We start from the raw sequence: 27,500 nt of genomic DNA, 5'->3' as shown, positions 1-27,500 counted from the left end.
CAGTTTTCACCTTTAAAGTTGTAGGCATGTTGTGTAAATCAAATGGTGCTAATCTTCCAAAAATCCATTTTAATTCCAGCTTGTAATGCAACAAAACAGGACAAACACCAAGAGGGATGAATACTTTTGCAAGACATTGTATCCGGGTTGCATGTGGACTGGAGAGGTGGCATACACCATGGACAGGTCACCAGTCTCTTGCAGGACTAACACAGAGAGACAGAAAACCATTCACACTCACACCTATGGGCAATTTAGAGTAGCCAGTTGACCTAATCCACGTCTTTGAACTGTGGAAGGAAATCGGTGCAACTAGAGGAAACCCACGCAGGCATGGGGAGGACATACAAACTCCACAAAGAAATGCCTCAGTTGACTGGCAGGTTCGAACCTCGAACCTGCTTGCTGTGAGGTGACGGTGTTAAACACTGCACCACCATGCCACCGGTAAAGTGTTATTTACTTGAATTCACTTTAAGCCTATCTGTTCAAATACTTTTGCTCACCATAAAACTGGGTGGTCTGCCACCATTGGTGCCATGTTCGAAGTTGTTTATCACATCAACTATCCAGAAATGAAAGCTGAATTTCTGATCTATTGTCTCATGCTCATTTTTTGATCTTAAACTCAAATGTCTTCAGTGTATAGCAAAAAACAAATGAATTGCCCTTGCAGTTCCAGTACTTTTGGAGGGGACTATATAAACAGCTATTGTGCAGCTTTACCGTTGACTATTACAATGATGATACATTTTTAATCTGTTTATTATTAGGCTTAGATTATGTGGAGTTTCTGCCATAACGTCCCTGTGAATTAGCTTATTTTTTTAAATAAAAATAATAATGTATTAGAATGAGTGCATTGATCTAACATTTTCCATGCAGCCATAAATATATGTTAAGTATTGCACATTTTATTTCAACAGTTCTTTCTTGTATTCGCCAAATTCATGGGAAGAGGTTCAGGAGCGAGTGTGCAGTCTCCTCACCTCTCCTCAAGCTGTGCACAGACTTGCCTATGTGAGTAACACACATTTACACACACAGATGCCATATCTGTGCCATGTTGCATGTTGTTTCCTCTCTGATGGCAGGGTGCAACGAAGTCTGAAAGAGATGAGGTGTTAGAGCGCAGGTCCATATCGCAACCACTCGACTTTCTGAGAGCAAGGGTAAAAATGGCTGTCTCATACCAAAATATGTATATTTATAAACACCTTCACAAGAATGCTTCAAGGTGTTTTTCAGTATTGAGCATTATATTAGATATATTATTGTGTTCAGGTAATTAAATTAGTCAGGACTCTCTCTCTGAGTGAAATTTTCTGCTGCTTTTTAAGGTGAATACTTGAAGCCTGGTTTTTCCTCTGCTCTCTCTGAAGCAACCAAAGATCTCTAATACAGTTCAGCATTACTTTACTGTGAATTGCATCACATTTCATTCAGGGGATGTGTATGTGTGTGTACATTTAATGATTCTGAGATAACTTGAGAATAAATCATTTACATGTGGTGTTGTAATCATTGTCAGTGTCGGTCAATTCATTTACCAGAACGATAAATTAACAAAAAGTACAAGAATAAAAAACAGATCAGCGAGTTTGAGCTGATTTCCCAAAGTTACAGAACATACTGAAAGTAATAAGATTTGTCCATTTAGTAACACACCTCACCACTGTTCAATAAATAAATTCCGTGTACAATTGTTCACTGTTTAGTGATTTGACTAAAGCTTTAAAACCGCATTCTGTAGACTGAGTGAGTGAGTGATTGAGAACATACAGCAGCAGAACATTTCACTCAGAGAGAGAATCCTGACTAATTTAATTACATGAACATAATAATATATCTAATATAATGCTCAATACGGGCGGCACGGTGGTGTAGTGGTTAGCGCTGTCGCCTCACAGCAAGAAGGTCCGGGTTCGAGCCCCGGGGCCGGCGAGGGCCTTTCTGTGTGGAGTTTGCATGTTCTCCCCGTGTCCGCGTGGGTTTCCTCCGGGTGCTCCGGTTTCCCCCACAGTCCAAAGACATGCAGGTTAGGTTAACTGGTGACTCTAAATTGACCGTAGGTGTGAATGTGAGTGTGAATGGTTGTCTGTGTCTATGTGTCAGCCCTGTGATGACCTGGCGACTTGTCCAGGGTGTACCCCGCCTTTCGCCCGTAGTCAGCTGGGATAGTCTCCAGCTTGCCTGCGACCCTGTAGAACAGGATAAAGCGGCTAGAGATAATGAGATGAGATAATGCTCAATACTGAAAAACACCTTTTAATATTGAGTGAGTGACTGAACAGTGGTGAGGTGTGTTACTAAATGGACAAATCTTATTGCTTTAAGTATTGGGAAATCAGCTCAAACTCACTGATCTGTTTTTTGTTCTTGTACTTTTTGTTAAATTATCAAAGCTCAGGTATTACCTACAAGCCCATTAATAAGCAATGATGTGCCAGTTGTAGATGTCCATCTCTGTCTAATGTTGCTGCATCTGATAGCATTGGATATTAAGTACGTATTACATACATTGTTCTGAGACTATTCAGATGTTTTTGCAAATAAATGCAGTCCAATGTTATTTTATATGATGTCCCTCATCAAAAAATTCCTGTGCAGAGATTGGCTAAGGATGGCTCAAGTGACATTAAATAGTTCCACCATTGATTAAGCAATATATTTTATGATGTCAAAAATGAAAAAGATATGGTGTGATTCAGTCATGGTATATCCTGGATATACCATGAACTGGCGTCACAATTTCAAGCAATACGGCCGACTCGAGTCACAGCTGTGGTTCCGCGAGCATTTCTGTATGTGTAGATCTACGTATCATGATCATGCTTAATGAGGCAAGTGATAGCACGGTGCATTGCACATGTGCAGGTCGAAGGTCGCATCAACGTAAACAATAAACATGGCTGCCTCCAGTGAGTTTATGCCGAGATTCAATCTTAACACTTTTAATTTGGAATTTTTTGATGAAGGATATAAATCAAATATACCATGCACTGAGAGACTCCGGTAATTATGGATTCTCTTCAGTGACTGGCATAGAACTATTTTCTTCAGGGGCTGCACTCCTCACAAAATAGTACTATAATTTCAACTGGAGCCTCTCAGTGTACAGTATATTAGATTAATGCGAAGTAATATCTGACTTTTCCCTGGCTCATGATTTTTATAAAGTGTAGATAAATAAATCAATAAATAAGCTAATGTAGCAATCAAGGAAGCAAAAAAAAAAAGCATATACACTCAGATTTGTTGTATTTTATTCATCTGTAGTTACATAACATGTTGAGATATACAATAAGCTAACTGACTGTAAGTGACTGAGACTCTGGCAAAATGTGCTTTGAACAGCCTGTACAATGTAAATTCTGGTTCATCTTATGTCAATTATATCATCATAACAGTGATCATTTCCTCTGCCACTGCCAGCCTGGCTCACAAAACCAAAGGTGTACATGTAAATCAAATACTAACAAAATAAATTGATTGGCACTAATATATAATCACATCAACCGTCATCACATTTATGGGAATATTTAATAACAATTTATATTCTCTCTACACCTGTGCAAAGTGTCCCAGTAGTGTTTACACTGTTTCTATACACCAGGAAAACGAAATGTTTTTTTTTTTTAAATGATGGCAATGGTTCCTCTCATTGAGATTCTAAGAAAGTCAGCAGTGCTCCATGGCTATAGCATGCTTTGTATGCATGGGAGGAGGAGTCCATTTGCCTTCATCCTCCCAGATTGATGGCATTATCATGCGATAATGACACTGTAAAATAGCTACTGAGAGGGAAACGAAATTATCCAGGATTCATTCATTCTTCAAAGGCCACATCTGAGGTGTTCATCATATTGCTTCATGCAATACTTCATTAAATATTAATAGCTTCCTTCAGACTAAAACATTCAATTTGGCACAAGTTAGAGATATACAATGTTCATAGCTTATGTCTCAACCGCAAGTGTTCAGACAGAATGGTAAGACTTGTGATTTGAGGGAGAGAAGCTTTAAAGTAACTCGCTAAAAGCCAATTACAAGGCTGAGCAGTACCATATTGCTTTTTAACACTACAGGTAATAAATATAAGTTTTGTTAAGGACATGCTCTTTGCTGCAATACACACAGTATACACAAATCTGCTTTGTTGGCAGAGGAAAAAAAATTACACATATTTAACATACTTCGAAAGCAGAACAGATTTTTGAGCATTTACATGAACAACTGTTAGTATTAAACAATTAAAAACCACAATTAAGGTAAGAAATATGTTTTAAAAGTGCCTTTGCATATCTCTTGGCAACAGGACAATACATTTTGGAAGCACTCACAATATTTTTTTCCTCAATCCACGAATGAATTGGCGTAAAGAAAGTAGTAGGTTCAGCACAGTAATTGGGCAAATGTGGGGAGAGAACAGTAATGACAGCTATTAATAATGTCTGCATTTGAACGTGTCCTCTGGAATGAGCCTTCCCCCTTGTAACGGCACTGATTTCATTTTTCTATCCCTCTAAATTCTTTTAGAGGTAATTTGATTCAAGCATCCATAACTGGCTTGGGACTAAAATTGTGAGGTCTCCGTAAAAGAAATTGCATCACTCTTGTCCACAGTGAAGCCACCATTGACGTAAGATTTCTTCTCACACTCTTCGTCATCAAGAGTGGTCTCAAGGGCGAATGGATTGGCCACATCTACATCAGAAGTAAGGTCTATCCTTTCCAGCTCTCGCTTTGCGAGCTTCTGGACTATTCCAGCACCAAAGGCGTCCCCCAGCACGTTGACCATAGTGCGGGCACGATCACTAAATAAAAGAGTGAGGAAGGGAAAGAACGAACGTTTCACAATGACCATTTTGGTTTAACAATAACAATATTCAAACTGAAAATAAATAATGCAAAGAATGTTTAGTACACATAGATTGATCTAATATGTGTAAGGTTTAATCAGGCTTCATTCTCCTGAATAGGTGTAGACTTCAGCGGTGTCCTATTTCTTGAGAATGCTAACATTTCAGTCTAGGCGGCTTGAGTACCCCCTCCATCTCAGAGTCCTGGGTATTAAGCTCTAATTTCCCCCTCAGATGGCAACATCGTCTGAGGATTAGAAAAGGTCGGCATTCATGTGGTCCATTAAACCACCTAATGCGAGCCTCTAAGCCCTAAACTGAATTAACACCCTACACACACTCCCTCTACACTAAAAGGCACAAGGTACACCAATTCTGTGTGAGACAAGACTGCAGTAAAGCTGCCCAGCCTGATTGGTCTTTCCTGGCATCAAGTTGCCATAATTACAGATTTGCAGTCATCTGTGTTTGAGGAAAATGAAGAAAAAAAATTAAAGCCTGTATTATTAGCACTAGATTAAACAAATGTTAAATGATGCATCCAGACACTTTCCCAGACGCTGTGTCTAAAAGCAATATAGGTTATGATTCCATTATATACGGAACAAATATATGAATAAACTATCTACAAATGATAAATTATATACACTTCATCATGGGTGGCACGGTGGTGTAGTGGTTAGCACTGCCACCTCACAGCAAGGAGGTCCGGGTTCGAGCCCCATGGCCGGCGAGGGCCTTTCTGTGTGGAGTTTGCATGTTCTCCCCGTGTCTGCGTGGGTTTCCTCCGGGTGCTCCGGTTTCCCCCACAGTCCAAAGACATGCAGGTTAGGTTAACTGGTGACTCTAAATTGAGCGTAGGTGTGAATGTGAGTGTTGTCTGTGTCTATGTGTCAGCCCTGTGATGACCTGGCGACTTGTCCAGGGTGTACCCCGCCTTTCGCCCGTAGTCAGCTGGGATAGGCTCCAGCTTGCCTGCGACCCTGTAGAACAGGATAAAGCGGCTACAGATAATGAGATGAGATGAGACACTTCAGCACATCTGAATACTGAATATACTCACCAGTCACCATCCACTTTATTAAGAACACGTTATCCAATCAGACGATCCTGCAGCAGCAGCGTGATGCCATGTCACAATCAAAGTCATGGAGATTATATTTCCTCATTCTGATTTTTGATGTGAATATTAACTGAAGCTCTTGGTTTGACTGCTACATGATTGGCTGATTGGATACTTTCAAACAATATCCATGTATACAGGCGTAGCACACTGAGTGGGTGGCCTGATGGCTAGTCAATAAGACATCTTAAATCACATAACACAAATCAGTCTATTTAATTTTTCAATTATTTTTCTGTCATTCTGAATCTGGTTAGTAATTCAGATACGTACATCAACCAATCAACAGCCAGAAGTAGGGTGACATCACTGGCAGGAAGGCCCACTGCTGTCAGCACCATCACCATGGTAACCATTCCAGCATTAGGGACTCCAGCTGCTCCAATGCTGGCTAGTGTTGCTGTAATACTGCAGAGGTAGCATTAATTAAATTACTGCTGAGTCTTCTGGTTTTCAAATCCTCATAAAATAGCATCAAATGTCTAGCTATCACTCTTTCTTTAAGAGTACAATGATGCACACTGATAATTCTATCCGGATGTGAATGGAAGTTAATCTGTACTTACCTAATTGTCACTACTTGTCCCATATCAAGGTCAACACCGTTTAGCTGGGCAATAAATATGGTCGCCACTGCCTCATAAAGTGCTGTACCATCCATGTTAATGGTGGCACCTACTGGAAGGACGAACCGGGTGATCCGCTTGTCAATCCTATTATTTTCCTCTGCACATCGGAAGGTGACTGGTAAGGTTGCGGAGCTAAAGGAAAGCAAGTTTAATATTTAATGTATTCATTCTAGTTCTCACTTCGCAGTTTATAATAATCCTATTTAAATCTCTGATTTTAATATTTCAGAAATATACACATAGTGCTCAAAAAGAACAAAGCTAACAATTATACTCTAATCCAGTAATCGTTTTGTCCTGACAAAAAAAAATCTGCTCACTGTTTAAAAACAGACAGAGTTCACTCTCGTATTTAGATGTATCTATTGTATAGGTAGTGTATAGCTACACACTATCCACCCACTCATTTTCATCTGTCACGTACACACTCAAACCCGTGGACAACATCTTAGCTGACTGTGATACAAAACAACCTTAACTCATTCACTTCTTGACCGTTTAACCTCTGCTTAGCAATGACTTTTCACACTGTTCAGGCACTGTCGAACACAACAGAAGCTGAGGCTCACCTTGAGGAGATCATTAGAGCTGTTACCAAAGCCTGTGTCATCCCCAGAGCAAATGTGAATGGATTCTTTCTTACAAAGACAAAGTAGATCAGGGGTAGGAAAAGAATGGCATGGATGGCAAGTCTGTGAAGTGAGAAATTATATATATTACTCTGCATATCTGAGTCAGGGAGGGATAAATAATCTGCCCTTTCTGCAGTAGATTTGAAAAATGCATGTTAGGGATTGGCGTATTTAGTTCACCAGACTGCTGTCAATTAATATCATTTATCGTAATAATTTGTTATAATAGACTGCAGACCAAAAACATTCAACATACACTATACAGCCAAAAGTATGTTGACGCCTGACCATCACACCCATATGTGCTTGTTGAACATCCCATTCCAAAACCATGGGCATTAATGTTAATGCGTGCCTCTTTGCTACAATAACAGCCACCAATCTTGGGACAGCTTTCCACTAGATTTTAGTGCATGTCTGTGGGGATTTGTGCTTGCTCATGTTCACTACAAGAGCATTAGTGAGGCCAAGCACAGATGTCAGGTGAAAAGGCCTGGGGCATGGTTGGCTTTCCAATTCATCTCAAAAGTATTAAAAGGGATTGTGGTCAGACCTCTGTGCAGCCCATTCAAGTTATTTCACTTCAATCTTGGCAATCTATGTCTTCATGGACCCCGCTTTGTGCACAGGGACATTGTCATGCGGTTGTCTTGACATTGTCATGTCACAGGTTTGGGCCCCTTAGTTCACCATGAGGGAAAATTTTAATGCTACAGTATAAAGAGACATTCTAGACAGTTGTATGCTTTCCAACTTTGTGGCAACAGTTTGGGAAGAACCACTTATGGGTGTGATGGTCAGGTGTGCACAAACTTTTGACCATATAGTGTACAATATGAAAAAGTCTTAAGCACTCTAAATTTTTTGGACAATTACATTACAGGCATTTAGCAGATACTCTTATCCAGAGCGACATACAATGTACTGTACCCAGAGCAGCCTGGGGAGCAGTTGGGGGTTAGATGCCTTGCTCAAGGGCACTTCAGCCATTCCTGCTGGTCCAGGAGATTGAACCGATGCCCTTTAGGTCCCAAAGTGGCTTCTCTATCCATTAGGCCATGGCTTACAAAGTTTGTTAAATTTATGTCAGCTTGTGGACTAGATATCAAGAATGTTCAGGTTTTATTTTATACAGTTCTAGGTAATTCTACCGCTTGGCAAATATAAAAGAGAGAACTTTTTTTTAACCAATACTGGCAAAAACACGTTGTGCACAATGAAACACTAATGATAATTCACACCTTGTCAAACACAAATAGTAGCAGATAGCACAATATCACCACTACTGAACAGTGCCAAGGTTCTGATATCTTTGACGCACTCAAACTCAGCATTTTCCTCACCACTTCTAAACGTTAGCCAGATAAGTGATATTTTTTGTGAAAGAACTGGATTAGTTTTTGCCCCACTTTTCCTAGGATTCTGAACATGCAATTTAACCCCAGCAGGATTAGATATATTTGCTATGTAGGAAGTAACTGCAGTGTACTTCAATAATAAATAGAGATGTTGTTTAAAAAAAAAAAAAAGCTTCCAGAGAAACAGGACGTTTTGGACAAAAGCCCTTAATCAGCTGTGCAAGCAAAGTGCTTCGGAGGTTGGAAGAGGTTTTTGATTTAAATGCCCTGTTTCTCAATTATCCCCTATATATCTATATCTACTGTATCTCTATAATCTATCAAAGGGAGGGGTCATCATTAAGAGAAGTGGAAGCACATTGTAACACAATGGATTAGGGAGAAGTGTTCACTTTTTACGTGCACCCTGCAATTTTAACAAGGTCATAATAGCACTTTATTCATCTTTTATCCAGTCATGTGAGAATCGAAATGTTCTTGCTATGACTCAGCGGCAGCAGTCCTCTAGCCTCTTTCCTTTCCACTTCAGTTAACTGCAGCTACAGAATCTCACGCCTGTTGGGTCAGCAGCATTATTCATGTCATTGGAAATTTAGGGGAGCATGCATCCATCGAAAGGTCTTATTACTGTATCCGCAGGTTGAGCAATTTTAGAAGTCCTTGGTTCTTATCTGGTCAGGGACAGGACCAGCCAATATAACATAGTATTGTAGACGAAAAGGCTACCATGACTGCAGTAGTAAATCCAATTCGCTGACAATCAATCAGGGGAATGTTAGCATTTCAGCAGATACTCACCCACTAAGCACAGTCACCATGTATAGGCCCATTTTCCTGAAGATATCCCAGTTCTCTACCTCAATGATACGAGCAGCAATCAGAAATAGGATACCCACTGGCATGTAGCTACAAAGTCAAAAACATGAACATTGTCATCCAGACTTAAATTTAAAAACACATTCATTACATGTTGTATAATGAAGTACTGATGAAAAAGTATTGACCACATAATGATTTGGACCAATCTCATAGTGGCCTCATTCAGGGCATCAAATAACTCCAGCAGGATACGTCCCCGCTCCCCCATTTTGCCAATGACCAGTCCAAACGTAACGCAAAACACAATGAGGCCGAGAACATTGATGCCTTCTGAGTATGTACCCACTATAGTGTAGTCTTTGGTCAGGTTCTGTTAAAAGTAGGTAGACAGGCAGTTATAAACAATTATTCACTTGTGTATGAAGTCTTTAATCTGTGTTACTTTACTAAAGAGGTTTATTACTAAAGCTGTGTTTGGGAACAAGCCTATTTTCTCCTTTACCTGCGCAATAGTTGCCAATATAGTGGATAAAGGTGGGAATGTTGTAACCATATTGCTGGTGTTTGATACAGGCAGTTCTATCTCCTTGCGCTGAGTCTTGTACTGAAGGAGAGATGTACATGATTACATAGTTCATTCATTGTTTCATTCATTCATGATAGATCTATCATTTACCTGCTGAAAACATGCCTGGACCAGATTCTCTGGAAACATATTCCTAATGAAATAAAAAGGGCCATAGTTGAGTTTTCATATAACATTTGATTTAAGATGGGTATTATGTAGAGATGGCACCGATCAAATACCCAGGATTCACATCTGGCTAACTCCAGTAAAAAAACAAACAAACTGGTGGATTGTATATCATAGTAGAAAAAAATAACAAATTTGCTCAAATTCTGTCACAAATATAGTCTAAACTATCAAATGACAACAATATAAAGCAGGTTAAAGTAGGTCATGTGATAAAAAAAAGTCACATGACCTAACGCTAAGAACAGCAATAAACAGTGACTAAAAATAATAATTTTAAAGCTTAATAGTTTTTAAAGAAAAAACAATATTAGATGATACTCAAGGTTTCAGTATCAGAAAAGAAAAAGTGGCACGTAATCAGATTTGTCATTCAAAGTCAAAGTTCCTCTCATGCCAGAATTTGGTCTTCCCAGGCAGTCTTCTGTTCCAGTACTAACCAGCTCTTTGAGGTGCATAGGTGCAGCGCCAATCTCCGTTTCCACAGCCCTCAGCCTCTCGCCTATACAGCTAGGGTTACAGTGGGGGGCTGGTCCTCTGGTAACCGCGAGAGTTTGATTTCCCCACTCGCATCTGTATTGCAGCATGCCTTACCAGATGGCAGTAGGTACCATTTTAATGATGGTCCTTGGTATGACCCAAATGCAAGTAGAACTCACAATCTCCCGATTGAGAGGCAGAAACGCTAACCACTAGGCCAACTCACAGTGCAGATTTGTCATTAAAGGTGACAAATGCTCAAATAATGATTAACTAGCTACCTGATAAGATCCATCAGCGTGTCTGCGGTGGCGACATTTGGAGTGGATCCAGATCGGTCAATGTTGTCTACTGTCTGAGAGACTCCAGGTTTAATAGTTGTTACCAATACTATACCTGTTAAGAATATTATGTTTTCAAGTGAAATGCTTAAATGCAGAACACACAAATGTTTTGTACATCATTATCATTAAGAAAAAAGGCCGTGTTCCTGTTGCTCACCAAGAATGACAGCTATGATCGTAGTGGAGAAATAGTAGATGATTGCATGGAATCCAATGCGGCCTGACACTTCAGCATCCAGAGCTGCGACTCCTACAGCAGAAAAGGTTTATTGTCAGTTTTTCATAGTAATATGTGCATTACGTGCAACTCTATTGAGTGAAGTGATTTATTATGTTACTCTGAAGCAGAGTTAAACAACAACAAAAGTAAGTAAGTCTGCATACACAACATGATGAATAATTAAATGAAAGGCATGTCTTTCATATAGCTGTCTACCTGTAGATGAACTATATCCCCCCCAACACACACTACTCACACTCTGACTCTTTATGGAAAGCCACTACTGTACTAAATGTGTACAAAGTGTGATACTACCATATGAAATACTACAGCATACTACACCGTGGTCGTCATCACTGCCGAACCCGATCCAGGCTTGAGGTGAACCATGTTTGGTTGACTTGGTCAGAATTGCAGCAGTAAGGTGGCCAGTTCCTTTCTGTGCACTCACACCTATTACACCAATTTAGAGTAGCCAGTTAACTGCATGTATTTGGACTGTGGGGGAAACCAGAGCACCTGGAGGAAACCCACGCAGACACGGGGAGAACATGCAAACTCCACACAGAAAGGTCCCCGTCGGCCATTGGGCTTGAACCCAGAACCTTCTTGCTGTGAGGTGACAGTGCTAATCATGACACCACCATGCTGATATTATGCCATACTGTATTATATTACCAGCCTAGCATACTACATTAAATAAAAACCACTTCCTAGTGTGAAATTCTACAGTGTACTATGTTGTGTTAAATAGTGAAGCTCCTATGAATACTAATGCCATCCATCCATTTTCTTCTGCTTATCCGAAGCTGGGTCACGGTGGCAGCAGGCTAAGCAGGGTATTCCAGGTGTCCCTCTCCCCAGCAACACTTTCCAGTTCCTTCTGGGGGATCCCAAGATGCTCCCAGGCCAGATGAGATATATAATCTCTCCAGCGTGTTCTGGGTCTACCCCAAGGCCTCCTCCCAGTTGGACGTGCCCGAAAGACCTCCAAAGGAAGGCGCCCAGGGGGCATCCTAATCAGATGCCTGAACCACCTCACCTATGAATACTAATGCCTACTAAATTACTAAATACTACTACATAGGCTAGTGACTTACTCAACAGTGTATTCTAAAAAGTACACCACTCTATATTTAAAAAAACAACAACAAGTAACTCCATTTAAATTGTAACACTATAATGAAATTTTCACTGTGGTTAAATCTACACAATAACTACAATTTCATAGTATAAAAAGACTGTTTAAATTTTAGATTAATATTCCAGGTACAACTACAGTTCTCATTTCTGCAATATACAGTAGTATACTATGGCATTTGATATTTCTTAAAGCTGCAGTTTGTAATTTTTAAATGTATTTCTAGACCTATAATAATCATGTTTGTGGCAGCGGGGGCGTGGTCAAGCGTCGGTCTGTGACCGGAGGGCAGAGCCAGGGAAGGTAAGTGGCAGAATCACTACACCTGATGTCAATTAACCTGTGTTTGTGTGTCTTCCCAGCGACCACGCCCGATATAAGGAGAGAGAGAGAGCAGAGGAAGAGAGCTTGCTCCCCAACCAGACGGCTGATGTGTGTGTGCGTGTGTCTGAGTGTCTGGGAGAGTGAAAACACTGAAAAGTGTAAATAAAGAGTTTTTGGAAACTCAGTTCTGGCCTGCCATACTTCTGTGCTCCACCCACCCGTGCAAAGTTCTACAATGTTATTTCAGATTTCTTAGGAAAGCTGTGTTTCACAATTTTCTATGGAAAAGATCTTGGTATTTCTTGTTACATCTTTTTTTTCAGCCTCGAAAAAAAAGGGCCACCCCCAGCTGGAACATTTTGTCCCTTTTTTCTAAAATGAGAACTGCATATGTGATATCAAGTCATGGTGTTCTGCCAACAAGCTTGTTTTGAATGATGGCAAAACTGAACTCTTGCATATTCACTCAAAGTTTGTCCGGTCACTCTCTACCTTACCTGGAATTGCTGTTGGCAATAAAATTATAGCACCCAAGCCTGAGGCCCGCAACCTTGGTGTTCTCTTCGAGCATAATCTATCTCTAAAGGGTCGGATGGGATTACTAATTGTTGCAAAGCGTCTTTTATGGCTTTGAGTAGCATTGCTAAGATTCGATGATATCTGGATCAAGACCAAGCTGAAAAGTTGGTCCATGCTTTTGTCATCTCTAGAGTGGACCACTGTAACAGCCTGTTGTATGGCTTACCTGCTTATGAGATCAACAAGCTTCAACGGGCCCTGAATGCTGCTGCCAGAGTTGTTGCAAGACCAAAGCCTGATGATAATATCCAAGATATTCTGAGGAGGTTACACTGGCCTCCAGTTCAAGATCGAATAATCTACAAGATCCTGTTACTGATGTATAAAATATGTAATGGCCTTGCACCTCAATACCTAACTTGTCTCTTGAACAATTACTCTACAACTCGATGTCTGAGGGCCACTGCGAAGAATCTCTTGGCCGTTCCGCGCACATACACAAAAACCTATGGAGATCGTGCTTTCTCTGTAATAGCACCGAAGCTCTGGAATGCTCTCCCTGCTGAGCTTAAAGACTCTCCTTCAATAGATAGTTTTAAATCTAAGTTAAAGACATTGTTTAAGCGATTAACCACCATGATTATTATTTTTTTATTAGCTATTTGTATCATTTTTTTGAGTATTTTTTATGATTCTTACTGTAAAAAGCATTGAGTTTTCTATGTGAATATGCGTTTTTAAGAAATAAATTATTATATTATTATTAAAATGAAATTCACAAGATATCTTGAACAAAGGAAGAGGGCTTGATTTAGAAGAAAGTGGAAGGTCTGTCTGATGTTTTCGTTACTACTGCAAATCACTTTTCAGGCACTACGTGCTTGAAAAACTACAAACTGCCCCTTTAACAACTGGGCATAATCTGACACAAGTGTGGAATGCAGTGTTAATCATGCTCATGGGTGCTCACCTTCATTATCAGTTTCAAATTACTTTCATTAGATATATTACCTTTCCAGTATTTTCAGTGGGGGGAAAAACCTTCTGAGGTCTTGCATGTTAGTTATCATAACCCCTAGATTCTTACCTGTTATTATGCTGGAGATAATGAGGGGTAAGATAATAAGCTTTAGCATTCTCATCAGGAGCTCTCCGGGAAAACCAAAGTATTGCTTATCAAGGTGGGAGAGTGCAGCATGTTCCCTTACTAACACACCCAATCCAATTCCTGTTAAAAGAGTGTATCACAGAGAGAGAGAGAGAGAGAGAGAGAGAGAGAGAATTTCTTAATGAATAATAGTAAGATTCCAAACTAAAACATTGCATGAACTTTCTCTTGTTGATGAGTAATTCATTAAAACAAACATTTCCTTTATATCAGTAGACTCTCAAGAATTATCTCTTGAGGAGAAGACTGTTGTCCATTTTGCTCTTTGATTAGATAAAAAGTGAAAGGATTTTCAAAACCCACTCAAGCCGTGTTGGTATGATCTATTCAAATCAAAGTCATCATGTACACACAGATCTTTAGCACAAACAAACTGCTACTATATCAAAACGAGCACTGCAATAATTCCAAACTCTGTATAACTCATGTGAACTCATGTGAATGAGTCTCTGACACGGAGTTCAAATCAAACTAATGAAATACTGGGAAATTTCTGTCTTTATAGTAAATATCCTGACAATGTATCTGAGTTACCTTGAGTTGCTGAATAAAATGATTTGGTAACAAACCACAATGGAGATTTAGTCATATCTTTGGAATCCCAACTTTACTGTAAATAGCATTATTACAGAGGAATTACGTGTACTAGATAATCCCCAGATATGAAACTATGACATGGATTGCTGAGAATATTGGGTGGTACATTCTTAAAGGACATTCTTACAGAATGCACAGTGTAAAATCATACATGACATTTGTACTGCTTGTAAACAATACTGTGGCAGCGGGGGCGTGGTCAAGTGTCGGTCTGTGAATGGAGGGCGAAGTCAGGGAAGGTCAGTGAGTTAACCTGTGTTTGTGTGTCTTCCCAGTGACCGTGCCCTTTAAAAGGAGCGAGAGAGCAGAGAAAGGGAGCTCTCTCCCGACCCGAATGCATGTGTGTGAGAGTGAATGAGCTGAAAAGCCACATATAACTTTAAAAATAAGAGTTTCTGAGAACTCAGTTCTGGCCTGCCGTGCTTCTGTGCTCCACCCACCTGCTCTGGTTCTACAGTGGTGCTGAAACCCGGGACGGAGCGCAGAAGGAGACAGCCCCATGGAGTCCTCCCCCTTCATGGACCTGGTCCATGCCCTCGCCTCGGCCCAACAGAGCCAGCACCAGGCGCTGATTGCCCTCCGGAAGGAGCAAGAACAACGGTTCGAAGCCCTGGTGTTGGCACAGCAGGAAGATCGCCAGGCATTCCGGCACCTGCTCGCGTCGGCAGGGTCCACCATCACCACCGCCGCGGACCCTCCCCACCTCACCCTAATGAAGATGGGTCCGTACGATGACCCCGATGCCTTCCTCGCTCTTTTTGAGCAGGCAGCAGAGGCCTGGGGTTGGCCGGTGGAACAGCACATGGCGCACCTCCTCCCCCTGCTAATGGGCGAGGGGCAGCTGGCTACGCTACAGCTCCCTGCCGACAGCCGGCTGGTCTACGCCGACCTCCACAGGGCTGTCCTCCAATGTGTGGGGCGCACCCCGGAGCAGCAACAGCAGTGCTTCCGCATGCTGTGCCTGGAGGAGGTTGGCCGGCCGTTCGCATTTGGCCAGCAACTCCGGGACACCTGCTGGTGGTGGCTGAGGGCTGACAACCGCGATGCCGAGGGAATCATCAACTTGGTGGCGCTGGAACAATTCATCGCTCAACTTCTGGAAGGAACAGCGGAGTGGGTCCAGTGCCATTGCCTGGCTTTGCTGGATCAGGCCATCAAGCTGGCGGAGGACCATATGGCGGCTGTTCCGATGGCAGGACAGCGTGTCTCCTCTTCTCCCTTCTCTTCTCTCTTTCTCTCTCCCCTTCTGTTTCTCGTCCTCACCCCATTCCCCCACCTCGGAGGCGGGGGCCGGCTCCACCCCAGCCGACCCGCCGCACCCACGGTACCCTACCGTTTCCTACTTCCGTGTCTGTGTCTTCCCCCCCCCTCAGGTGAGTGAGCTCTGAAACATTGGTGCAGAGGGAACGCTCAGGCCAGTTTGCTGGCGCTGCGGGGAGCCAGGGCACCTCCAGCATCAGTGCTCAGTGATGGAGGTGGGCGCGGTGGTCCGGATCCCCGATGCGCCAGGGACCGCCCTCGATCGGGCCAGAGCGTATCGCATACCGGTGAGTATCCAAGGGGATATGTATCAGGCTTTGGTGGACTCCAGCTGTAATCAGACCTCAATCCACCAAAGCCTGGTGCAAGACGAGGTATTGGGGAGAGCACGATTGGTGAAGGTGTTGTATGTGCACGGGGATGTTCACAACTACCCTTTAGTGTCGGTTCACATTCTATTTCAAGGGGAGAAATGTAGAGGAAAGGTGGCGGTTAATCCTCGCCTTACCCAGTCGATAATTTTGGGGACTGATTGGCCGGGATTTCAGGAATTAATGTCACATTTTAGTGAAGAGTGGGGCCTGCCATAGTTTAGCAGGGGGAGGTCCCGGTGTGGCATTGGCAGGAGCACCTGTCACAGAGCTGTCTACGTCATCACCACATCAGAGTGAGGAGCAACAGGCTCCTCCTCCCTTTCTCGGGGAATCCCTCGCGGATTTCCCGCTAGAGCGGTCGCGAGACGAGACTCTGCGGCATACGTTTGACCAAGTGAGAGTAATCGATGGTCAAACGCTCCAGCCAAACGCCACCCCGTCCTTCCCCTATTTCTCCATTATTAAGGATAGGTTATACCGAGTGACGCAGGACACTCAGACGAAGGAACCGATAACACAGCTTTTGATCCCAAAGGGCCGCCGGGAATTTGTATTCCAGGCAGCTCACTTTAATCCCATGGCTGGACACTTAGGGCAGGATAAGACACTAGCCCGAATAATGGCCTGGTTCTATTGGCCAGGGATTCATGGCGATGTCCGTAGGTGGTGTACGGCGTGCCGCGAATGCCAGTTAGTAAATCCAGTGGCCATTCCAAAAGCGCCTTTGCACCCTCTGCCATTAATTGAGACCCCATTCGAAAGAATTGGGATGGATCTCGTCGGGCCACTAGATTGGTCAACACGAGGATATCGCTTTATTTTAGTTCTGGTGGACTATGCAACGCGATATCCGGAAGCAGTGCCTCTTCGCAATATCTCAGCACGTAGTATTGTGGAAGCACTCTTCTGCGTCATCTCCCGAGTTGAATCCCCAAGGAGATTCTGACTGATCAAGGCACCGTGTTTATATCACGCACACTGCGCGAACTGTATGGGTTACTGGGAATTAAGCCTATCCGCCCCAGCATTTATTACCCACAAATGGATGGCTTAGTTGAACGGTTCAACCACACCCTCAAGAACATAATTCAAAAATTTGTAAGTGAGGACGCACACAGCTGGGATAAATGGCTTGAGTCCCTGTTATTTGCAGTGCGAGAGGTCCCACAAGCCTCCACGGGGTTCTCCTCGTTTGAATTATTATATGGGCGTAAGCCGCGTGGCATTTTAGATGTGCTGCGGGAAAATTGGGAGGAGGGACCTTCAGCAAGCAAAAATGAAATTCAATACGTTATCGACCTGTGCCAAACTCCACACCCTCACGCACCTAACCCAGGAGAATTTGTGGCAGGCCCAAGAACATCAAGTCCGTCTGTATGACAGGGGCACGTGCCTTAGGGAATTCACACTGGGAGATAAAGTACTCATGGCATTGCCCATGTCGAGCTCCAAATTGATCGCCAGGTGGCAAGGATCCTTTGAGGTCACACGGCGAGTCGAGGATGTCGACTATGAGGTGCGGCGAACGGACAGGGGTGGGGTGTTACAGATTTACCACCTCAATCTGTTAAAACTTTGGAATGAGGAGGTCCCCATGGCGTTGGTGTCAGTGGTTCCAGAGAAGGCGGAGCTGGGGCCGGAGGTTCAAAAAGTAAAATTGACATTGCCCACCACTCCGGTCCCCTGTGGAGACCACCTCTCTCCGACCCAACTCACGGAGGTCGCCCAATTGCAGACAGAATTTTCTGACATATTTTCGCCCCTGCCTGTCCACACCCACCTCATAGAACACCACATTGAGAAGCCCCCGGGGGTGGTAGTGCACAGCCAGCCTTACAGACTACCCGAACACAAAAAAAAGGTGGTTCGGGAAGAACTCGAGGCCATGCTCGAAATGGGCATCGTTGAGGAGTCCTACAGTGACTGGAGCAGCCCGGTGGTCTTGATTCCCAAGGCCGATGGGTCGGTCCGGTTCTGTGTGGACTATAGAAAAGTCAACGCAGTGTCTAAATTCAATGCGTACCCAATGCCTCATATCGACGAGTTGCTTGATCGACTAGGCATGGCTCATTTTTATTCGACACTGGATTTGACAAAGGGATATTGGCAGATCCCCTTGACTCCGTTATCCTGAGAGAAACCGGCCTTTTCCACACCGTTTGGCTTACACCAGTTCATCACACTTACTTTTGGGCTGTTTGGGGTGCCCGCTATGTTCCAGCGGCTTATGGATAGGGTCCTCCACCCCCACGCCACCTACGCGGCCGCATACTTGGATGACATTATTTTTAGTAATGACTGGCCGCGACACCTAAAGCATCTAAGGGCCGTCCTTAGGTCGCTGAGGTGAGTGGGTCTCACAGCCAACCCGAAGAAGTGTGCGATTGGCCGGGTGGAAGTACGGTATCTGGGCTTCCACTTGGGCAATGGGCAGGTGCGTCCCCAAATTAATAAGACAGCAGTGATTGCGGCCTGCCCGAGGCCCAAGACCAAAAAGGGGATGAGACAGTTCCTGGGGTTGGCTGGCTACTATTGTAGGTTTATACCTAATTATTCAGACGTCACCAGCCCGCTGACTGATCTCACTAAAAAGGGGGCACCAGATCCAGTCCAGTGGACGGAGCAATGCCAGCGGGCTTTCTCTGAGGTAAAGGCTGCACTGTGTGGGGGGGCCACTGTTACACTCCCCTGACTTTTCTCTCCCCTTTGTTTTGCAGACAGACACATTGGACAGAGGGCTGGGGGCTGTTCTGTCCCAGGAGGTGGAGGGGGAGGATCATCCAGTGCTGTACATCAGCCGGAAGCTGTCGGTGCGTGAGGGCCGGTACAGCACCATAGAAAATGAGTGCCTTGCCATCAAGTGGGCGGTCCTCGCCCTCCGCTACTACCTACTGGGACGCCCTTTCACCCTCTGTTCGGACCATGCCCCCCTCCAGTGGCTCCACCACATGAAGGATGCCAACGCACGGGTCACCCGTTGGTATCTGGCACTCCAGCCGTTTAAGTTCAAGGTGGTCCAAAGGCCGGGGGTGCAGATGGTCGTGGCGGATTTCCTCTCCTGTCAAGGGGGGGTAGTCAGCTGCAGGCCGGATGGCTCCCCGGCCTGAGTCAGGTGGTGGGGGTATGTGGCAGCGGGGGTGTGGTCAAGCGTCGGTCTGAGAATGGAGGCCGGAGTCAGGGAAGGTAACTGGCAGAATCACTGCACCTGATGTGAGTTAACCTGTGTTTGTGTCTTCCCAGTGACTGTGCCCTATAAAAGGAGAGAGAGAGCAGAGAAAGGGAGCTCTCTCCCGACCTGAATGCATGTGTGTGCATGTGTGAGAGTGAATGAGCTGAAAACCCACATATAACTTTAAAAATAAGAGTTTCTGAGAACTCAGTTCTGGCCTGCCGTTCTTCTGTGCTCCACCCACCTGCTCTGGTTCTACAAATACTTCCATGGTTTTGGTTATAATGATCAATTGTAATGGAGAGAAACCCCAGGGAAGTCGGTGAGTTGTTATCATTATTAGTATTCAGGTAGAGCCCTGCACTCCCGCGGGAGTCCCGCGGGACAAATTTTGAAAGCTCATTGCGGGCACGGGCGGGAGCAGGAGTGCACATATGCGGGCGCTGGTGGGAGCAGTGATAAGCTGCAGTCCCGCTAACTAAAAACGTGTTTAAAATAAAATTTATAAATTATTAATTTATGTCCATCATATATAATTTGTGCTGGATATTTTATTTGGCATTAATAAAAACATTTTAAGATGCCTAAATTTGCAGAGAGAGTCAGATTGCCAGATTGAGTGATCAATGGCATCTTAAATTTGCCATTGATCACCCTAACGGGCAATCCTTTGATCACTCTAATGACTCGCCGTTCACACCCAGACACCCAGCCTCCAGTGACCCACACTAACATGATGCCTCAATGACACCTTAGATGAGCTGGTCATCAGAATTCTGATTCTGATCCAGGAGAGGATAAATAACTCTCGTACGTTTCCGATTCCTTTCCTCTTCCGTGTTTGAGATCTCCGATCATGGCAGAAGAGCAGAGCTCCTCTACTGAAGCTCACAGTGCTTCAAAAGTAAGTGCCGCTTTAAAAAGAGGTACATTTACCGTTAAAAAGTCAAGAGTCCTGAAATCGGACATTTTAGTTAGAAATGCTTTACAAATGTAAACTGGGTTAGCCTAATGTTTTGTACGGCTGAACAATAAATATACCAAATTTCCACTTGGAATTACGTGCTCGCCTGTCTTTTTTTATTGTTTATTATTATTATTATTGTTGTTATTATTATTATTATTATTAGAGACACTGACGAAGGCAACAGCCGAAACGTTTGTCTCCTTCTGCTGCTAAAAACAACTGAAAAGAAATGTAACTAAAAGAATAAGTTCAAGAGTGGATTCCATCTCTCCTTTCACACTAATTATTCATAGGAGATGCACCACGGGAGAGCGCATACTTAAATGATTAGCCTACTTAAATAATTATTATTATTAGGTCTACATTCTGCCATTTCAACATTCCGAATTCAGAAACAAGGTAAATAATAACAAACGTGAACGTGAGCTGTAGATATTTATGCTCAAATCCACTCAAAGTAGGGGGCGGGGCACCATTACGCTGTGTCAAGACAAGAACTTTATGAGAAATAACGCGAACATCTGCATCATGCGGGATTTGCAGGCAGGAGTGGGACAAAATATGGCAGGTGGGAGTGAGAGTGAAAATCATAATTCTTTGCGGGCGCGGGCGGGAGCGGGACTGAAAAATCATAATTCTTTGCGGGCGCGGGCGGGAGCGGGACTGAAAAATCCGACCCGCTCAGACCTCTATATTCAGGTTCTAGAAATGTTGCTATTCTCAACCTACCACATTGAAAACTTTCCATCCAATAAATCCTTCTTCTTCTTCTGCTTATTATTATTATTATTATTATTATTATTATTATTTGTATTTCTTTTTTAAATCACTGCATGGATGAACTGTAAATCTGATATCTTTATGCAGTCCATAAACAAATCTGACTTGCTGGTTTTACAACCCAAAGTCAGCATACATTCCCATTTACATGAATATTGCTTAATATTTTATAACAATGGCACAGCGGGTAGCATTGATGCCACAAAGGGTCTCTAGTTCGATCCTGCCCTCAAGTGACTGTCTGCATGGAATATTGCATGTTCATTTTGTGTCTGTGTGGGACTCATCTGGGTTCTCTGGTTTCCTTCTACCTCCCAAAACCATGCCAATGGATGGGAGACTATAAATTGCCCATAAGTGTGAATGTGTGTGTACGCTTTGTCCTATGTTGGACTGGCATCCCATCCAGGGTATATTCCTGACCCCTAGGTGATCCTATGATAGGCTCCAGATCTACCAACAACAAGTTTCCATTAATGAAGAGTTATAACATCAACGAAACTGACTTCATGTTAAAACTGTTAGTTATAGTCATGTTGTCTGTTGTCCAGGTGAGGATGGGTTCCCTTTTGAGTCTGGTTCCTCTCAAGGTTTCTTCCTCGTGTCGTCTGGGGGAGTTTTTCCTTGCCACCGTCCCCACGGGCTTGCTCGTTGGGGATTATTAGGGATAAAACTGGCTCACGCCTTGGGTCATTCAGATTCTGTAAAGCTGCATTGGGACAATGTCTATTGTTAAAAGTGCTATACAAACAGACTTGACTTGACTTAATTTATATAGTGCCTTTCACCAACCCAAGGACACTTTACAAAGTGATGTCTTGCTGAGGTATAGAATAGCTTTAGACATGTATTTAATTCTTCATTGGACATTTCAGTTATATAATTTTCAATCTTCTTTGAGCTTTTGAACCAGTCTAAAGAAAAAATTCAACAAATGTTAATGCTTAAAGATGAAGAATGTAAACAAACCAATGAAATGACAGTAGCAGTTTGTGTAAAATGCTATAATAGTAATTCTTGAAAAATAAAAAAAAACCTTTCATTCCATATTTTTTTTATTTTTGGAGTTTTATTTTCAAGTAGTTTTTATTTCATCCTCAGTTGGTTCAGCAACACAGTCCGCCATTTTGTTTTTCTCTACTCATGGTATATGAGCTGATATCCTAGTAGTAGAGTAGCCAATCAGAGCGTGCGATTGCTCACATCCAGTGAAAGTGGATAGAATAAATTCTGATATTTTATGAAACAGTTTCTCTATAAGGGCGGCACGGTGGTGTAGTGGTTAGCGCTGTCGCCTCACAGCAAGAAGGTCCTGGGTTCGAGCCCCGGGGCCGGCGAGGGCCTTTCTGTGTGGAGTTTGCATGTTCTCCCCGTGTCCGCGTGGGTTTCCTCCGGGTACTCCGGTTTCCCCCACAGTCCAAAGACATGCAGGTTAGGTTAACTGGTGACTCTAAATTGACCGTAGGTGTGAATGTGAGTGTGAATGGTTGTCTGTGTCTATGTGTCAGCCCTGTGATGACCTGGCGACTTGTCCAGGGTGTACCCCGCCTTTCGCCCATAGTCAGCTGGGATAGGCTCCAGCTTGCCTGCGACCCTGTAGAAGGATAAAGCGGCTAGAGATAATGAGATGAGATGAGTTTCTCTATAAATGAGAATTGTTAGCCAAACGTTGTCTTTTGAGTCAACCATGTGATTAATTAGATGAGGAGTTTAATAAACCAAATGAAACAGCCTAATGTTGTTAAAAAGTAGGCAAATAGAGCCAGTGCAAAACACCAAATGTGTAGCTGATATAATTTGAAAGAGGAATTTTTTAAATTACCAGCATTTTGTGCTGCACAGTTGGTTTGCTTTTGTTTTGTTTTTTAAATTATGCTAAGATTTTGAACATTGACTTTATTGTTTTAAAGTCCTTTAGTGAATAGCTCCAATAAAGGAAATGCTGAATTTTCAGCTGGGGAAGAAAAATATGCACAATTGTGCAATAGTATGTCTTTACGGGGCAATCAGCAATTCAGAGCATCTTCACACAGCATGACATCAGTATAGTATGACTTACATCAAACACTTGGCAGTACTTCACAGAGCAAGATATCCACTGATGTAAAGATGCCATTTAATATTATAAACTATGTGATAACATGGTAAAAACATGAAGGTGCATTTCTTCACCATGTTAAGTCCTGAAACTGCACATCACTCTGACAAGTGAATCCATCTGACATGTTAAAACCACATGACCCACATGTGTATAAATTAATACATGAAAATATATTCAATTCACTTTTATTTATATAGGGATTTTAACAAGAGGCATTATCACAAATCAGTTTTACAGACATCCAAGTGCAAAACTAAATTCCTAATTTTCCTGAGATAACATGGGGTAGAAACCTTGAGAGGAACCAGAATCAAAATGGAACTCAACCTATTCTGGGTGACATCGGCTATTCGGATTATAAATAATTATTCTTCCATGACTGTATATTATCTGTCAAACAGCACTGAGTGTGTCGAATCATAGACTTTTTGTTTTCAGGTACAACTTTAGAGTATCCAAGTGAAGTTTTCCACTGAGGCAAGAGTTCATCTCGAGCATACACTGTTCTTGGCAAGTGCAATCTTTAAAGTATTCATGTGGGACCAATCCCAGCAGCTGATCATGAGTCACAAGTGCAAGTCATTTTAATCATGTGAAAAAAAAAAACAATTGTGAAGTGTTAACCACAAGTGCAAAATTTATATGTGAATCATCAAAATCAGAATCATGTTTATTGGCCAAGTTTGTTGACACACACAAGGAATATGGTTCCAGCAGTTGGAGTCTCTCTAATGATACAGAAAAGGGGAAATAAAACAAGAGTCATCAGGAGATGACATACCCCCCGGACCCCCACATGAAACCCCACTCCAAATTTTCCTAAGTTGAACTGGTTGCCATGGAAATATGGAAAAAAAAATCACAGAAATCCCAAAATGTCAAACGGCACAACTCCTCTAGTCACTTAACCTAACTGTGAGGTTTCATGAAAAAATTCCTAATAGACTAGTTTGTGAGTTATGCTCCGAAGCTAAAATGTTTACAGATGGAAAGACAGACGGACAGAGCGATAGCTGCTGTATACCCCCCTGCATTATATGCTGGGAGGATAAAAAAAGAAGAAAAGAAAACGAATGAATATGTATATATGTAAGTTACAATGTGGACAATTACACAACATATATAAATATGCAATCTACAATAACTATTATAACTATTATGTACAATTCAACACCTATATTACAACCCTGATTCCAAAAAAGTTGGGACAAAGTACAAATTGTAAATAAAAATGGAATGCAATGATGTGGAAGTTTCAAAATTCCATATTTTATTCAGAATAGAACATAGATGACATATCAAATGTTTAAACTGAGAAAATATATCATTTAAAGAGAAAAATTAGGTGATTTTAAATTTCATGAGAACAACACATCTCAAAAAAGTTGGGACAAGGCCATGTTTACCACTGTGAGACATCCCCTTTTCTCTTTACAACAGTCTGTAAACGTCTGGGGACTGAGGAGACAAGTTGCTCAAGTTTAGGGATAGGAATGTTAACCCATTCTTGTCTAATGTAGGATTCTAGTTGCTCAACTGTCTTAGGTCTTTTTTGTCGTATCTTCCGTTTTATGATGCGCCAAATGTTTTCTATGGGTGAAGGATCTGGACTGCAGGCTGGCCAGTTCAGTACCCAGACCCTTCTTCTACGCAGCCATGATGCTGTAATTGATGCAGTATGCAGTTTGGCATTGTCATGTTGGAAAATGCAAGGTCTTCCCTGAAGGAGACGTCGTCTGGATGGGAACATATGTTGCTCTAGAACCTGGATATACCTTTCAGCATTGATGGTGTCTTTCCAGATGTGTAAGCTGCCCATGCCACACGCACTAATGCAACCCCATACCATCAGAGATGCAGGCTTCTGAACTGAGTGCTGATAACAACTTGGGTCGTCCTTCTCCTCTTTAGTCCGAATGACATGGCGTCCCTGATTTCCATAAAGAACTTCAAATTTTGATTCGTCTGACCACTGAACAGTTTTCCACTTTGCCACAGTCCATTTTAAATGAGCCTTGGCCCAGAGAAGATGTCTGCGCTTCTGGATCATGTTTAGATACGGCTTCTTCTTTGAACTATAGAATTTTAGCTGGCAACGGCGGATGGCACGGTGAATTGTGTTCACAGATAATGTTCTCTGGAAATATTCCTGAGCCCATTTTGTGATTTCCAATACAGAAGCATGCCTGTATGTGATGCAGTGCCGTCTAAAGGCCCGAAGATCATGGGCACCCAGTCTGGTTTTCCAGCCTTGACCCTTACGCACAGAGATTCTTCCAGATTCTCTGAATCTTTTGATGATATTATGCACTGCAGATGATGATATGTTCAAACTCTTTGCAGTTTTACACTGTGGAACTCCTTTCTGATATTGCTCCACTATTTGTCGGCGCAGAATTAGGGGGATTGGTGATCCTCTTCCCATCTTTACTTCTGAGAGCCGCTGCCACTCCAAGATGCTCTTTTTATACCCAGTCATGTTAATGACCTATTGCCAATTGACCTAATGAGTTGCAATTTGGTCCTCCAGCTGTTCCTTTTTTGTACCTTTAACTTTTCCAGCCTCTTATTGCCCCTGTCCCAACTTTTTTGAGATGTGTTGCTGTCATGAAATTTCAAATGAGCCAATATTTGGCATGAAATTTCAAAATGTCTCACTATCGACATTTGATATGTTGTCTATGTTCTATTGTGAATACAATATCAGTTTTTGAGATTTGTAAATTATTGCATTCCGTTTTTATTTACAATTTGTACTTTGTCCCAACTTTTTTGGAATCAGGGTTGTATATACAATATGTCTAAAATATCTGTAACATACCATATTGAATTTTTTATTATGATTTTTAAAAAATGTTTCATATGATATGACGTGACTTTTCTGCAAAGGGTTTTATACAATAGACCATTGCAGTAAATATCACTACATAGCTGTGCATGAGGGATAACATTTGTGACAGGTTCATAGACCTAGGAATTTTCAAAGGCTCACCATTAACAGAATAATTAAGACCAGCACTCGATGTTAATGTGTGACAAAAGTGGTAGTTTCTTGTCATGTTTCTCTGTGGTGGCTGCTAAATGTTTGAACAACCAAGTGAGAATGGGATAACAAGCTCTCTCTGTCCCATACACACACACACACACACACACACACACACACACACACACACACACACACACACACCATGAGAAAGCTGATGGATAATTAATCACCTATAAACACAACATACCTGACATATCTCAAACACCAGTGTTATAAATAACATATCGGTTATTGCAAAGACTGTGGTATGTCTCATTTCCAGCATTTTGTCAGTGATTGATCTGTTGAATGATTTCTACACTATGGCCCAATAGTACTCTGGAGAGAGATGGAAAAAAAAGGAGATAGAGAGAGAGAAGGAGAGTGCAGCGGCTGCAGAAGAATGGAGGTGCTTTCTGTCACTGTGTGTTCGCATGCAGCACACACAATAAAGCCACAGGAGACAAAGCAGCCAAAAGACAATATCATTTCTGGAAAGATGTAACTCTTCACTACAGAGCCACCTGTCTTGCCTTACATTCAGACAGATCCATAATGTTGTAGGAGCCTTACCCAGTAGCACAGAGGCGATGGTTGCTATGAGAACCCAGTTCCTCTTCAGAATGCCTTTCACATCCCGAGCTCTCCGCTCCTTCTTGGCCAACATGTCCATGCTCATAGTCCAAAGCAAGGCGCAAAGACAAATAATCAACCAAAATGTTATTTGCCACCTCTCTGTACCTCCACTATCTCTTTCACACAAGGATAAGCAACGAGGGATCTTTTACAAACACAGCCGGGGCAGCTTTATTATGGATGCTGCTGTCAGTTCCAACAGGGTGGGTGGGAGGCAG

General features: G+C 42.5%; 2 protein-coding genes across 2 annotated transcripts in view; one reads left to right on the top strand and one right to left on the bottom strand.

Annotated features, from left to right (window-relative positions):
- spata6l (spermatogenesis associated 6-like) overlaps positions 1-1,352 on the top strand; it is a 94,331-nt gene extending 92,979 nt beyond the window's left edge. The window contains 3 exon segments of the mRNA XM_060919384.1: positions 927-1,020; positions 1,095-1,172; positions 1,341-1,352. Coding sequence (XP_060775367.1) covers positions 927-1,020; positions 1,095-1,172; positions 1,341-1,352 — 184 coding nt within the window.
- A 1,897-nt stretch (positions 1,353-3,249) lies between these two features.
- Positions 3,250-27,500, bottom strand: slc1a1 (solute carrier family 1 member 1). Its single transcript, XM_060935486.1, has 12 exons — positions 27,220-27,500; positions 14,293-14,433; positions 11,159-11,251; positions 10,939-11,053; positions 10,100-10,142; positions 9,926-10,027; positions 9,609-9,793; positions 9,403-9,510; positions 7,184-7,306; positions 6,552-6,746; positions 6,259-6,393; positions 3,250-4,817 (listed from the first exon to the last, which is right to left on the bottom strand). The coding sequence occupies exons 1-12, from the start codon at positions 27,323-27,325 to the stop codon at positions 4,577-4,579; spliced, it is 1,587 nt and encodes a 528-aa protein (XP_060791469.1). The 5' UTR covers positions 27,326-27,500; the 3' UTR covers positions 3,250-4,576.

The sequence above is a fragment of the Neoarius graeffei genome, chromosome 1, assembly GCF_027579695.1.
Source record: "Neoarius graeffei isolate fNeoGra1 chromosome 1, fNeoGra1.pri, whole genome shotgun sequence".
NCBI classification, from domain to species: Eukaryota; Metazoa; Chordata; class Actinopteri; order Siluriformes; family Ariidae; genus Neoarius; species Neoarius graeffei.
Note: the sequence above shows the minus strand (reverse complement) of the source record. Positions and strands in the feature narration are given on the sequence as shown.

What these genes read in the sequence shown, in the direction of transcription:
- slc1a1 (XM_060935486.1), bottom strand. Translation starts at nt 27,325, where the DNA reads ATGAGCATGGACATGTTGGCCAAGAAGGAGCGGAGAGCTCGGGATGTG. An exon ending in TATCTCCAGCATAATAACAG is followed by an intron (nt 11,252 to 14,292) that starts GTAAGAATCTAG and finishes TTTCTGCTGTAG; the next exon opens with GAGTCGCAGCTCTGGATGCT. An exon ending in TCCAGGCATGTTTTCAGCAG is followed by an intron (nt 10,028 to 10,099) that starts GTAAATGATAGA and finishes TCTCTCCTTCAG; the next exon opens with TACAAGACTCAGCGCAAGGA.